The sequence below is a fragment of the Stegostoma tigrinum genome, chromosome 19, assembly GCF_030684315.1.
Source record: "Stegostoma tigrinum isolate sSteTig4 chromosome 19, sSteTig4.hap1, whole genome shotgun sequence".
Taxonomy (NCBI): Eukaryota; Metazoa; Chordata; class Chondrichthyes; order Orectolobiformes; family Stegostomatidae; genus Stegostoma; species Stegostoma tigrinum.
The window spans coordinates 59,847,182-59,861,941 of NC_081372.1; the positions used below are offsets into that span (position 1 = coordinate 59,847,182).

The following is a 14,760-nucleotide window of genomic DNA, read 5'->3' on the forward strand; positions in this document are numbered from 1 at the left end:
CTGCTGTGATATTCCTGATCACCACTGATCACAGTGCTGTTTCCAGTCACTCACCGATTTTGTATCCATGTTGGCAAGGTCATTTTATTCCCATGAACTCCATCTCTGCTCACAAGCCTGCTGGATAGCACATTATAAATAGTCTTTTGAGCACTCATGTACATCAGGTTAATAGCATTAGAATCATCAATTGTCTCTGATACCTCATCAAAAAACTTAAACAAATCAGATCAACATAATTTTCCCTTAACAAACCTGTCCTAGCTTTCTAACTTTGGCCAATTGGCTGTTAATTCTTGGTTCTGAAGGTTTTTCTACCACTGATGTGAACGTGACTGACCATCAAATCTAGGCTCATCCTTCACCCTTTATTGAATCTAAATGTGACAATTGCTTTTGCCAGGAACCCTGTCATCACCCTTGGAGAGCTGGAAAATTATGACAAATGTGTCTGCAGTTTTGACTGAGACTTCACTGAACATTCTCAAGATTCAATCTGACCTTGTTAGCTTGTCAACTTTAACATAGACTACCTGCCCAATATATCCTCTTTATCAATGTTTAGCCCATTGAATGGTTTAGCGATCCCCTCTCTCATTATGTCTGCGGTAGCAAGCTCTTATTCGGCAAAGACAAGTGCAAAGTATTAATCTGGAACCTCAGCTATGTTCCCAATTGGCTCCATACCTTCTGCCATCATTCTTTTATTATTTATGCGTCTTTGGATTCCTTTTTATGGATTGGCTGCTGGTCTTTTCTCTTTCTATCCCTTTCCTTCTTTTTGGTTTTCTTCACTTCTCCTCTGAACCTCAATTCAGCCTGATTATATTTTGTATTATCTGCCAATATCTGTTATATACATCCTTTCTCTGCTTCATCACACTTTGTAAGGATGTTCTTAAACTGTCATTGTCCAAGTTAGTGTTGGTCACCAATCACTCGTTAGGGACAGGCCTACAGTTGGCCTGTCAAATGCCTGAGGGGAGCAGAATACACTGGGTGTTCCAAAACTGGAGTTCTGCAGGATTCCTGCCAGCTCTCCATTCGCTTCACAAGATCCCACTCACATACTGAGCCCATGACCCTGACCTAGACCTTGCGCTATTCCCTCGGAGTCCAACTGATTACTTACACTCCCTACTCTATTGCTATCTGTCTCTCCCAAGTCTCCATGTACCTTTCACATTTTAACACGTTTCACACTACCATGCTGGTAGTTTAGTCTAAAAAGCAAATGAGAGAGCTTGCTGTGTCTGTGGGACAGTGGGAGTTCAAGTTATGCTTGTCCTTCTATGTGGCTGAGGCATGTACACAGCAAGCTTGAACCAAGCCTAAAGTAGTTTAAATCCAGTCCCTAAGCACTGATAGTCCTCAAGGAGACTGATTCTAGCTTTATTCAGGACCAAACCCTCTAGCCAATACTGATTCCATTTCCCTCCAGTCCCAAAGTCTGAACAATCTAAGAATCTTCCTCCTGGACTATTCTTCCAATCCACACTGCTTGGTCCCTCTACACCTTTTCCAAGTTGAGCACGGTATCAGGGAATCTGATGTCCTTATTGCTAGTTTCCTTCCTAATTCCCAAAACTCTGCCCACAGGGCACAGAAGTTGGACAAGCAAGATTATTCTGTTTGAAATTCATGCCAATCATGCATCATTACCAGATCAGCTGAGATCTTATCGAATGGCCAAGGAGGCTCGAGGGGCTGAATGCCCTATTTCTGCTCTTTGTTGCTGTTTTATCAGTTTCCAGGTGATCTTCTATTCTCTTCTTTAGTAAGTATTGCATTTTTTCAAAATTATTGATGATAAACCAAAGAGCATATAATTCTCTGAACACATTCTATACCCTCCTTAAATTTATAAACTTACATCAGCTGTACCCAATGAAGGAACTTAATCACAGTCTCCCTCATGATAAAGAAGGGTGTTAATCATTCAATTGAGGAATAATTATTTTACTAGTTCTTTCAGAGATGTTGCCTCCTGCACTGTAGCAGTTTCTCCGCAGCATTTGTCATTGTAAGGCATTGGATGGAGACCAGGAAAGAAGCTTTAATTCCCAGCTGGAGCCTGAGGTTTCCAGGCGAAAGCAGGAAAGGCAATGTGCCAGATAGCTCCCGACTCCCCCCAATACTGGCTGGGATCATACAAGTGTCCCATTTCAACGTGGCCCAAGGCAGCTTACAAAGCTAGAGCCCAGCCTTTCCACTACAGCAGTGCTCCAACAGCTACAGTGCTGGGTAGATGTTGACCCAGCATCTGATGCTACGCACTTTGTGGCTTCATGTGCAGGAGATCCTGCATCACAAATTTGTTAGAGTTCTTTGATGAAGTGACTAGGAAGGTTGATGAGGGCAGGGCAGTAGACGTAGCATAGTGGATTTCAGTAAGGCCTTTGAAAAGGTTCTACATGGTAGTCTGCTCTGGAAGGTTAGTTTGCGTGGAATACAGGGAGCGTTGGCAAATTGGATGCACAATTGGCTTGACGGTAGGAAGCAGAGAGTAACAGTGGAAGGTTGCTTGTTCGACTGGAAGCCTGTGACTAGTGGTGAGTCTCAGGGATTGGTGCTGGGCCCATTGCTGTTTGTTATCTATAGCAATGATTTGGATGAGAATATACGAGGCATGATTAAGTAAGTTTGCGTGTGACACCAAAATAGGCGGTATTGTGGAAAGTGAGGAAAGTTATCAGAAAATTCATGAGGATCTGGATCAGCTGGAGAAGTGGGCCGAGAGAGGACATATGGAGTTTAATATAGATAACTGAGATGTTGCATTTTGGAAAATCAGATCAAAGTAGGCGTTTCACGGTGAATGGTAGGGCCTTAAGGATTGTACCCTCTGAAAATGGAGTCACAGGTAGACAGGGCAGTGAAGGTGGCTTTTGGTACACTGGCCTTCATCAGTCAGTGCATTGAGTATAGAAGTTATGTTGCAGATGTACAAGATGTTAGTGAGGCCACACTTGGAATATTGTGTTCAGTTGTTTTTTTAGATTAGGTTCGATTTGATTCAATTCCCTACAGTGTGGAAACAGGTCTTTCAGCCCATCAAGTCCACACTGCCCCTTGGAGCATCCCACCAAGACCCAACCCCCTATAACCCAAACACCCCTGAAAATTACGGGCAATTTAGCAGGGCCAATTCACCTAGCCTGCACAGCTTTGGACTGTGGGAGGAAACCAGAGCACCCGGAGGAAACCCATGCAGGCACGGGGAGAATGTGCAAGTTCTGCACAGGCAGTTATCCAAGAGTGGGAATCAAATCCGGGTCCCTGGCGCTGTGAGGCTGCAGTGCTAACCACTGAGCCACCGTGCTGCCCCAAAGGTCACCTTGCTATAGGAAGGATGTTATTAAGCTGTAAAAAGTGCAGAAGAAATTTATAAGGATGTTACCAGGACTCAAGGGACTGAGTTATAGGGAGAGGTTGGACAAGTTGGAGGTTTTTCTTTAGAGCATAGGAGTCTGAGGGAGGATTTTGTAGAAGTGTATAAGATAATGAGAGGTATGTCCCAGGGTTGGGGAATTGAGGATTAGACAGCATCAATTTAAGGTAAGAGGGGAAAGAAATACATGGGAGCCTGGGGGCAATTATTTTACCCAGGAGGGTGATACACATATGGAATAAGCTGTCAGCAGAAGTGGTTGAGGCAGGTACATTAACAGCATTTAAATGGCATTTGGATGATTACATAGATAGGAAAGGTTTAGAAAGATATGTGCCAAGTCCAGGGAAATGGGGTTAGCGTGGATGTCTCAGTGCCGCAGTGGTTATTCAGACAGATAGAGCAGTGAGCTTTTTATTTAATGTGTTCATTCACAGGATGAGGGCATCATTCATTAAGCCAGCATTTATTGCACATCCTTAACTACCCTGAAGGCAGTTAGGAGTCAACAACATCATTGGAAGGTCTGGAGTAACACGTAAGCCAGATCAAGTAAGGGCGGCAGCTTCCTTCCCTAAAGGACATTAGTGAACCAGATGGGTTTTTCCCGACAGTTGACCATGGGTTCACGGGCATCATTAGGCTCTGAATTCCAGGTTTGTATTGGATTCAAACTCTACTGTCTGCCATGGTGGGGTTCGGACCGGAGTCACCGCCTGGATTGTAGATTAGTGATAGTACCACTTCACCACGAATGTTGCTTTGCAGGCACCTTCTCACTGCTGCCATGGCGGCTGCTAATCTCCTTCCTCAAAAGGGGCTTGCTGGCTGTCTGCGAATTCCCAGCGCTCCCACGCAGCTGATTTTCTAGGATTGCAGGGAGTGGTGGGAGTGGGGGAGTTTGGGGAGCACCTCAGAGGAATGAGAGTGCTGGGGTTAAGGACAAAGCCTTAGGGTTAAAGAGGATCTTGGAGTGGGCATGGAAGCATGTAGGTCACAACACCGTAGGTAGGAGAAATAAAAAGGCTTCTTCTGAGGGTATATGAGCAGCCAATGGCTAACATTAAAAAGAAGAATCACTGACAGTATTATCTATGGATTATCACCTGAACAAGTGCAAATTAGCACAGAGTCAACAAGATCAGAGAGTTAAATGCTTGTCTGACAGACTGGAGGGTGGAAATGGGTTTCAACTCATGGGGAACTGACAGCAGTACTGGGGAGAGAGTAGTACCAAATGGCACAGTCTTTACCTAAACTGTGCTGAGTCCAGAGTCAAAACAAAGAACAAAGAAAATTACAGCACAGGAACAGACCCTTCGGCCCTCCAAGCCTACGCCGATCGAGATCCTCTGTCATCTATTTTCTAAGGGTCTGTATCCCTTTGCTCCCTGCCCATCCATGTACCTGTCCAGAAACATCCTAAAAGACACTATCTTGTCTGCGTCTACCACTTCCAGTGGCAACATGTTCCAGGCACCCACCACCCTCTGCGCAAAGAACTTTCCATGCATATCTCCCCTAAAAACATTTATCAACAGCGACAGGGAAGATTTGAAATCACGGGGGCTTTTGGGGGAGGGGAGGTACAAGTGAGTCAAGATTTGGGAAAGGACATGGCAATAAATTAGTAGCGATGCGGAAAGCAATAACTATGGTTGACAGGGAGGCCGAGAGTGTACAAACATAAGCGAATCAGCAAATGAAATCAACACAGGGAAAAATGGTAAAAAGTCAGAAAAAAAAGGTTATTTATCTGAATGCTACAAGCAGCATTTGTAACAAATTGGACAAATGGTTTGTACAAATGTAGACAGATGAGGATGATATGATAGTCATTATAGGGACATGGCTGCAAAGTGACGAAGTCAAAACCTGAATATTCAGAAGGTATCTTATCTTTCAGATAGTTAGAAGAGGGGGAAAATGAGGTAAGGTAGCTCTGTTAATCAATAATGAAATCAACAGTGTGGTGAGAAATTATCTTGATTCTGGAGATAAAGTTGCCAAATCAGTTTTTGGTGGAGATAAGCATTAGCAAAGGAGGGAAAATCACAGGCAGGAATGGTTTGCAGTCTCCATGAGAACAGGTACACTGCAGGGCAGAGTCCAATCAAGAGTCCAATGGTGGCTCATTAGTTAGCACTGTTGCCTCAAAGCCCCAGGGACCCGGATTCGATCTCACCATCAGGTGACTGCATGCTTGGGCTTCCTCTGTGTGCTCCGGTTTCCTCCCATGGTCCAAAGATGCGCAGGCCAGGTGGATTAGCCATGTTAAATTGCCCAGAGTGTTCAGGGATGTGGATTAGCCATGGGAGTTGCAGGATTACAGGGATAGGAGGATGGGTCTGGGTGGGATGCTCTTCAGACAGTTGATATGGACTCAACGGGCTGAATAGCCTGCATCACACTGTAGGGATTCTATGATTCTAAGTTGACGGAAGATTCGGCAATAATCAGAAAGACTGTAATCCGATTTGGGAAGATTCAGTGAGTGGGCAGATGCAGAACATTGCAGATAAATATGAGATTATCCAATTGGGGAACAAAAACAGGAAGGTAGATTATTACCAGACTGGCTATAAGTTGTGAGAGGGGATATGCAATGAGATGTGGGTGTCCTTACACACCAGTGACTGGAAGTTGGCAACGTAGTGAAGAGGGCGGCAAATGGTATATTGGCCTTCATAGCGAGATGATTCGAGTACCGGAGCAGGGATGTCTTCCTGTAATTATACAGGGTTTTGGTGAGATAACACCTGGCATATTGTCTCCTTATCGGAGGAAGGATGTTCTTGTGATGGAGGCAGTCCAGCAAAGTCTTACCAGGCTGATTCCTAGGAGGGCAAGATTGGCATATGTAGAGGTGTTGAACCCGTTAGGATTATATTCCCTGGAATTGAGAAGAATGAGGAGCGATCTCATAGAAACCTATAAAATTCTAACAGGACTAGACAGCGTGAATGCAGGAAGGATGTTCTCGATTGCCTGGCCAGAGGTCACAGTTTAAGTGTCTGTGTAATCCTTTTAGGACTGAAGAGGAGGAGAACTTTTTTCATCCACAGAATTGTGAGCCGATGGAATTCTCTGCCACCGAAAGCAGTCAAGGCCAAAACATTTTATGATTTCAAGAAGAAATGTGTTTCAAACAGCTTTTTTAAAACAATGCATTATTGGGTCAACCATGGGCTGCAGAGAGGTTTGATTGGAGATAATGGGAGCTGCAGATGCTGGAGAATTCCAAGATAATAAAATGTGAGGCTGGATGAACACAGCAGGCCAAGCAGCATCTCAGGAGCACAAAAGCTGACGTTTCGGGCCTAGACCCTTCATCAGAGAGGGGGATGGGGAGAGGGAACTGGAATAAATAGGGAGAGAGGGGGAGGCGGACCGAAGATGGAGAGTAAAGAAGATAGGTGGAGAGAGTATAGGTGGGGAGGTAGGGAGGGGATAGGTCAGTCCAGGGAAGACGGACAGGTCAAGGAGGTGGGATGAGGTTAGTAGGTAGATGGGGGTGCGGCTTGGGGTGGGAGGAAGGGATGGGTGAGAGGAAGAACCGGTTAGGGAGGCAGAGACAGGTTGGACTGGTTTTGGGATGCAGTGGGTGGGGGGGAAGAGCTGGGCTGGTTGTGTGGTGCAGTGGGGGGAAGGGATGAACTGGGCTGGTTCAGGGATGCAGTAGGGGAAGGGGAGATTTTGAAACTGGTGAAGTCCACATTGATACCATTAGGCTGCAGGGACCCGCATGGGCCCCAGCTATGCCTGCCTCTTTGAAGGTTACGTGGAACAGTCCCTCTTCCGCACCTACACAGGCCCCAAACCCCACCTCTTCCTCCGGTACATTGATGACTGTATCGGCGCCGCCTCTTGCTCCCCAGAGGAGCTCGAACAGTTCATCCACTTCACCAACACCTTCCACCCCAACCTGCAGTTCACCTGGGCCATCTCCAGCACATCCCTCACCTTCCTGGACCTCTCAGTCTCCATCTCAGGCAACCAGCTTGTAACTGATGTCCATTTCAAGCCCACCGACTCCCACAGCTACCTAGAATACATCTCCTCCCACCCACCCTCCTGCAAAAATTCCATCCCCTATTCCCAATTCCTCCGCCTCCACCGCATCTGCTCCCATGATAAGACATTCCACTCCCGCACATCCCAGATGTCCAGGTTCTTTAAGGAGCGCAACTTTCCCCCCACAGTGATCGAGCACGCCCTTGACCGCGTCTCCCATATTTCCCGCGACACATCCCTCACACCCCGCCCCCGCCACAACCGCCCTAAGAGGATCCCCCTCATTCTCACACACCACCCTACCAACCTCCGGATACAACGCATCATCCTCCGACACTTGCGCCATTTACAATCCGACCCCACCACCCAAGACATTTTTCCATCCCCACCCCTGTCTGCTTTCCGGAGAGACCACTCTCTCCGTGACTCCCTTGTTCGCTCCACACTGCCCTCCAACCCCACCACACCTGGCACCTTCCCCTGCAACCACAGGAAATGCTACACTTGCCCCCACACCTCCTCCCTCACCCCTATCCCAGGCCCCAAGATGATATTCCACATTAAGCAGAGGTTCACCTGCACATCTGCCAATGTGGTATACTGCATTCATTGTACCCGGTGCGGCTTCCTCTACATTGGGGAAACCAAGCGGAGGCTTGGAGACCGCTTTGCAGAACACCTCCGCTCAGTTCGCAACAAACAACTGCACCTCCCAGTCGCAAACCATTTCCACTCCCCCTCCCATTCTCTTGATGACATGTCCATCATGGGCCTCCTGCACTGCCACAATGATGCCACCCGAAGGTTGCAGGAACAGCAACTCATATTCCGCCTGGGAACCCTGCAGCCTAATGGTATCAATGTGGACTTCACCAGTTTCAAAATCTCCCCTTCCCCTACTGCATCCCTAAACCAGCCTAGTTCGTCCCCTCCCCCCACTGCATCACACAACCAGCCCAGCTCTTCCCCCCCACCCACTGCATCCCAAAACCAGTCTAACCTGTCTCTGCCTCCCTAACCGGTTCTTCCTCTCACCCATCCCTTCCTCCCACCCCAAGCCGCACCCCCATCTACCTACTAACCTCATCCCACCTCCTTGACCTGTCCGTCTTCCCTGGACTGACCTATCCCCTCCCTACCTCCCCACCTATACTCTCTCCACCTATCTTCTTTACTCTCCATCTTCGGTCCACCTCCCCCTCTCTCCCTATTTATTCCAGTTCCCTCTCCCCATCCCCCTCTCTGATGAAGTGTCTAGGCCCGAAACGTCAGCTTTTGTGCTCCTGAGATGCTGCTTGGCCTGCTGTGTTCATCCAGCCTCACATTTTATTATCAGAGAGGTTTGATTGTTGAGACAAGTATTTTCAAATTAAAATTATATTTTATGACTTACCAACATAAGTTCGCGATTGCAGATCTGCTAGGTGATGGGGCTTGACACTAGTTAGCAGGGTTTTGGGTGAAGTGAAGTCGAGATAAAGCCACCAACTGGGACTCTAGCCATGAGAGCTTTGGAATAGCCAGGACTGAAACAACAAAACGTGAAAGTTTCAACAGCAGGTGTGTTGCAGCAGGGATAGAGATGCTGAAGCACAGATGTGAAACTCATGTTAAACATTTAACTTTGTCTGTGAATCTGTACTCCATTTCCAACCATGTTTGTATATAACAAATACCCAGTTACCTGCTCTGCCCTGGAGATTCCTGGACAAGAGCCTCTTTCCTAGATAGGAAACCTATCTAGGAAACATTGGAGTCAGCAGAGGAGAGAGTTAGTGAAGTATAGCACAAGAGAGTTGTACAAGATTATGAGGTGCTTGGATAGGGAGAACAGAAAGCAGCTCTTCCCTTTGGTCAAATGGTCCGTGACAAGTGGGAATCTTTTTAAAGTGAAAGGCTGGAGGTTTATAGTAACTGAAGGATATATTTTTTCACCCACAGGGTGGTGAGTTCCTGGAATGCACTGCCTGGGAGGGTAGCAGAGGTTGGAAACCTTACAACATTTAGAAAGTAATTAGTATGAGCCCTTGACGTGTCATAATGCTCATGACTGTGGGCCAAGCGCTGGAAAGTGGGACTAGCGTAGACATGGCGTAATTTTAGTGGTAAAACTCGATGGGCTGAAGGCACTCTTCCGCATTGTATGGCCCTGTGATCATTGAAATCACTTAAAGGAAGTAGCCAGATGTATTTGGAAGCTTAAGGTCCAGGCTGTACAGTTAATCACTTTGATAGTCATTGAGAGGGTAAGCATGCCAGGTGGCCATGGCAGTAAGCTGGCTAGTTAGGGAGTAGGTAGTGTGCCAGCTAAATGGTTGAGATGTGAGGGTAGGGCAAAGTGGAGGTAGGGAGTAGGGTCTGAGGCTTGGCCATTTGTTGGGGGCTGGGTGTCAGGTTCCACATGGGGTGGGGTCCAATGATGACTGGCGTGGGGTTGGGGTCTCAAACGGGATGGGGGCTGTCGCTTCAGGTGAGGGCAAGTAGTGAAGGGTAGGAGAGTGGTGTCCAGTGGTGGGTGGGGGTCATAGAACATTGAGCAGTACAGCGCAGAACACACCCTTCAGCCCTCGATGTTGCGCCGATCTGTGAGCTAATCTAAGCCCCTCCCCCTACACTACCCCATCATTATCCATATGCTTATCCAAGGACTGTTTAAATGCCCTTAATGTGGCTGAGTTAACTACATTGGCAGGCAGGGCATTCCACGCCCTGACCACTCTCTGAGTCAGGCTGGGGCTATTGGGTAATAGGAGGTCGGGGTAGTGAGGGGCGGCTGTCAGGTTGATAGGGGCAATCTCAGGGGTGAGATGATTGGCAGAGGGGAAACAGGGCAAAGTCGTGTTGGAGACTCAGTGGTTTAGTGACTCAGGAGTAAGAGCAGGATTTAACCCTCCAGCCTTTCGCGAGTCGCTACTAATCTGAAGTGAATCAGAGCACTGTAGAACTTCCTACTTTAAGGGGTGTTTTCAGGGAGAGTGTTCCAGGCACAGGGATATGGCTAGTTAGAATCTTCAATCCCCTGGGAAATTTCCTACAGAGTTAGCTGTGTTTGGGATTCCACAGGGTCCACGTTACAGAAATGGTGACCTGGCAATCAGAATATCTGGGCCATTGATTGCACCAACCGAAAGTTGCCTACACTGCCACCACTGCCTGAAGGATGTAATTACCCCATGATAAGCTGAAATGAGCCATTTCCATTCTGGACACTTCTCATGTATGAGCCTGCAGATAAAGTTACACTTATACCCACCTAAACCTATGCTCCAGTTGTCTGTAATGGTTCAGGTTGTACATAACAGGTAACTAGAGAAGTAAATTTAGGCCAAGCCTAAATTTTGAATTCTGAATTCGTTCTCTGCGCAAATATTAAACACATTTTTCTTAGCAAACGACGTGATCTAGCATCCTACTCTTCCGTCCTCCTCGATTTTGCAAGTGCAGAATTTGTACTGCAGCTTTTGGAATCCAATCATCACTGCCGTGGTCCCTTGAGTACAATGAGGAAGCTGAAAATAGAGAGAGAGAGAGAGAGAGAGAGACGGAGATTTAATTGGTGCAGCAGAGTGAAGGAAGCTGAAAGAGTTTATGCCTTGCCCTGCTTTGGACAAGTTAATTTTTGGGTTGATAGCTGCTGAAATGGGATCAATGCAGAGTGGGTGGTAAGGGCCTGATGGATTTTTATTAACTGTGGCCAACTTCTAATCAAGTCTGAATCACAGAATCTCTAAAATGGGGAAGCAGGCCGTTTAGCCCATCAAGTCCACACTGACCCTCCTGGCACAGACACAGCACTCCTTCTGTGTTGTAATCTTGTAGATATTTTCTAATTAAGCTGGTCAGGAATGTTATCTTAAATCTCTGTGGCAGCTGGGCCTTGAGCCTGGACCTGCTGGCTCAGAAGTAGGGACACTAACATTGCGTTACAAGAGCTCCTGCAACAATCTTCTCTGATGATTGGGAACATGGGTTTGTGTTTGAGTTCAGGGATTAATGGTTAATATTCGGGCTGCAGGATGGTCCCAGCGCTGCGAAACACTATAACGCACTATCGCAAGCAACAACCAATAGTCTAATGCTTGACGTCTTGATGATACAAGTCATTTTTAAAAATGGATTCAGGTTGGTGATCCCACCCAACCAATCCCCGTAACCCTGCATTTTCCAATGCACATTCCTAGGCACTGTTGGGCAATTTACTGTGGCCAACCCGTCTACCTTGTGCAGCTTTGGGCTGTGGGAGGAAACCGAGCACCTGGAGGAAACCCACACAGACACGGGGAGAACATGCAGACTCCACACAGACAGTCACCTAAAGGTGAAATCAAACCCAGGTCCCAGGCACCGTGAGGCAGCAGTGCGAACCACTAATATTTTTGCTAATACTTTACACATCATACTCTCATATCAGACAGCTTTAAAATACCATTGTCAATCTCGTTGATCTCACCAGCCTGAATCAATTTTTAAAAATAACTTGTATCATCAAGACGTCAAGCATTATTGGTTGTTGCTTGTGATAGTGCGTTATAGTGTTTCGCAGCGCTGGGACCATCCCGCAGCCCGAATATTAACCATTAATCCCTGAACTCAAACACAAACCCATGTTCCCAATCATCAGAGAAGATTGTGGCAGGAGCCCTTGTAATGCAATGTTAGTGTCCCTACTTTTGAGCCAGCAGGTCTAGGTTCAAAGCCCAGCTGCCACAGAGTTATAGGATAACATTCCTGACCTGCTTGATTAGAAAATATCTACAAGATTATGACACAGGAAGGGGCCACCATTTGATCTCCAGTATCTGTGTCGATCTGGTTTAGTCCTACTCTCCCACCTTTTCTGCATTGCGCTGAAAAATTCCTCCTCAGGTAACTATCCCGTTTCCTTTTCAGAGTCATGATTCAATCTCGTGACTCTAATCCCTAACAAATAAAACATAACCATTAGCCCCCAACCATAACCAGATGCTAAGCACTAGCCCAAAACTAATCCTAATGCCTAAACAGTAACCTACAAACATTCACCTCAACTTGAACTGCAAGTCATAACCACCTCCTCACTGAAACATGAGAACTGATCCTAATTTCTAAAACAAGCTATTAACTTATAACCTCAGATACTAACTGTGACCTAAATCCTAAAGATTAAAGCTTAAACATTAACTTCAAAACGTAAGCCTAAACACCAATTTCTAACCCGACCTTTAAATCCTAACTTGTAATCTGACAGAGGTCCTCAGTACAACCTTCGTTACAAAATTTTAAGCCTTTTTTTGGGGGATTACAGATGTTGTTCACCTTAGGTTCTGTGTGTAAGCTCACAGGAGGAAGCCTCAATACTGGAGGCACACATCAGGAAATCCCCATCATTTTCTTGATAGTTCTTTGACTAGAGACATAGAGATGTATAGCACAGAAACAGACCCTTTGGTTCAACTCATTCGTGATGACCAGGTATCCTAAATTAATCTAGTCCCATTTGCCAGCATTTGGCCCATATTCCTCCAAACCCTCTTATTTGTGTACCCATCAAGATGCCTTTTAAATGTTGCAATTGCAGTAGCCTCTACAACTTCCTCTGGCAGCTCATTCCTCACAGGTACCACCCTCTGTGTGAAAAAAATTGCCCTTCAGGCCCCTTTTAAATCTTTCCCCTCTCACCTTAAACCTATGCCCTTTATGGACTCCGCTACCCTGGGAAAAAGACCTTGGCTATTCACCCTATCTATGCCCCTGATGACTTAATGAAGTTTTATGAGGTCACCCTTCAGCCTGGGTTTATAAGTTTGGTTCACCTTAAGTGCTGTGTCCATGCTCACAGGAGGAAGTCTCAATAGTGGAGCAATGCATAACGGAGCCATTCTAGTTCTTTGACCAGATAGAGTTGTAGAGTTGCACAGGACAGACACAGGCCCTTTGGTCTAACTCGTCCAAGCCGACCAGATACCCTAAATTAATCTACTCTTCTCTCGTCTGTCTATGCATCAGAGACACTTTCAGACCAAAGTTTTTCTCAGGTTTGGTTAATCAAGTTGTATTCCAGCTACATTTTTGGAATCATCCTACTTTTGACAATCATTGCAGGTGTGTCTACAGAATATAGCGAACAAAAATCTGAACCACAAACGGAAATGATAAATTCCTGATATTTACCTGGAACCAAGTCTATGGGGGTCCCACAGAAACAAGTTGAACATTACTTGATGTTATCCCACAGCAGGGGCTTCAGGTTTGACCAAGGAACCATCTCACTCTAGGGTCCGCACAAACCCTCTATGGTCACAGTTACAACTGCAATATCACAGTGAGGAATGCATGACTTCACAAAGCCCTGGAACAGTCACCCATCTTTAAAAAAAACATAGCAACAAACTTATCACCAACGTCATTTTAGAGCTTCAATACTTAATTTTCAGAGGATTTAGAGCAATTATATAAATTTAAACAGAATGGATAACCAGTTATCCAGCAGAAGAGGTCTGAAATCCAACTGTGTGACATGCTAATGAGGCAGAATACATCATCACAGGAAGTGATGTATTGTCACCTGATCTTGCTGTCTCTTGTGGCCATGTGGCAAGATGAAGTCACAATAAGTGATTTCTTCATTGATTTGATGATTACTTAATGTCAGCAGACCCTGTAAATATTCTTCAGCAGAACAGTGACACCAAATTCTCAAGAGTTGTATCAGATTTGAAATGTTTCTCTCTACAGCTGACTTCCTCCAGTACTTTCTGTTTTTGTTCCAGTAATACTATGATCTGGTGTTAACATCCAATATTAGCCTCCACTTTCTCCTCTTCAGCTAACTCTATCAGCATAGCTTCTGAATACTTTCTCCCTCTCCCATTTCTAGCTTCAGCTGAGAGGCAAAAATCAAAATTGCTGGAGAAACTCAACAGGCCTGGCATCATCTGTGGGGAAAAAGCAGAGTTAATGTTTCAAGTCCAGTGACTCTCAATCAGAACTGATACCAGCTCGGTATATGGGATATTTAAGCTGAAGATTTAGGGGTAGTCGGTGGGGGGGGGGGGGAGACAACAGATAACTTTTCCCCAACCAAGGATTCCCTGCCACTGTGGTTGATAGGCCCCACAGCCCTGTCCAAGCCATCTCCCATACTTCTATCCTCCCCTCCGTTAGAGTCCCCCTAGTCCTCATTTTCCATTCCACCAGTGTCCAAATCCAGAGAATCAGTAGCCCCCATTTCTGACACCTCCAGTGGGATGCTGCCACCACAACATACATGTTCCCCTACCCTCCCTTGTCGGTTTTCTGCAGGGACTTTTCCCTCTGGGACACCCTGGTCCATTCCTTCTCCACTCTAACACTTCCCAGCAGCCTAGTGGCATCTT

General features: G+C 46.2%; 1 protein-coding gene across 1 annotated transcript in view; it reads right to left on the minus strand.

Moving 5' to 3' along the window:
- LOC132210761 (phosphoenolpyruvate carboxykinase, cytosolic [GTP]-like) overlaps positions 1 to 8,819 on the minus strand; it is a 53,764-nt gene extending 44,945 nt beyond the window's left edge. The window contains exon 1 of the mRNA XM_059652883.1: positions 8,799 to 8,819. Within this exon, the coding sequence (XP_059508866.1) occupies positions 8,799 to 8,804 (6 nt within the window). The 5' untranslated portion in view covers positions 8,805 to 8,819. The remainder of the gene's footprint in view (positions 1 to 8,798) is intronic.
- Positions 8,820 to 14,760: the final 5,941 nt, after the last annotated feature.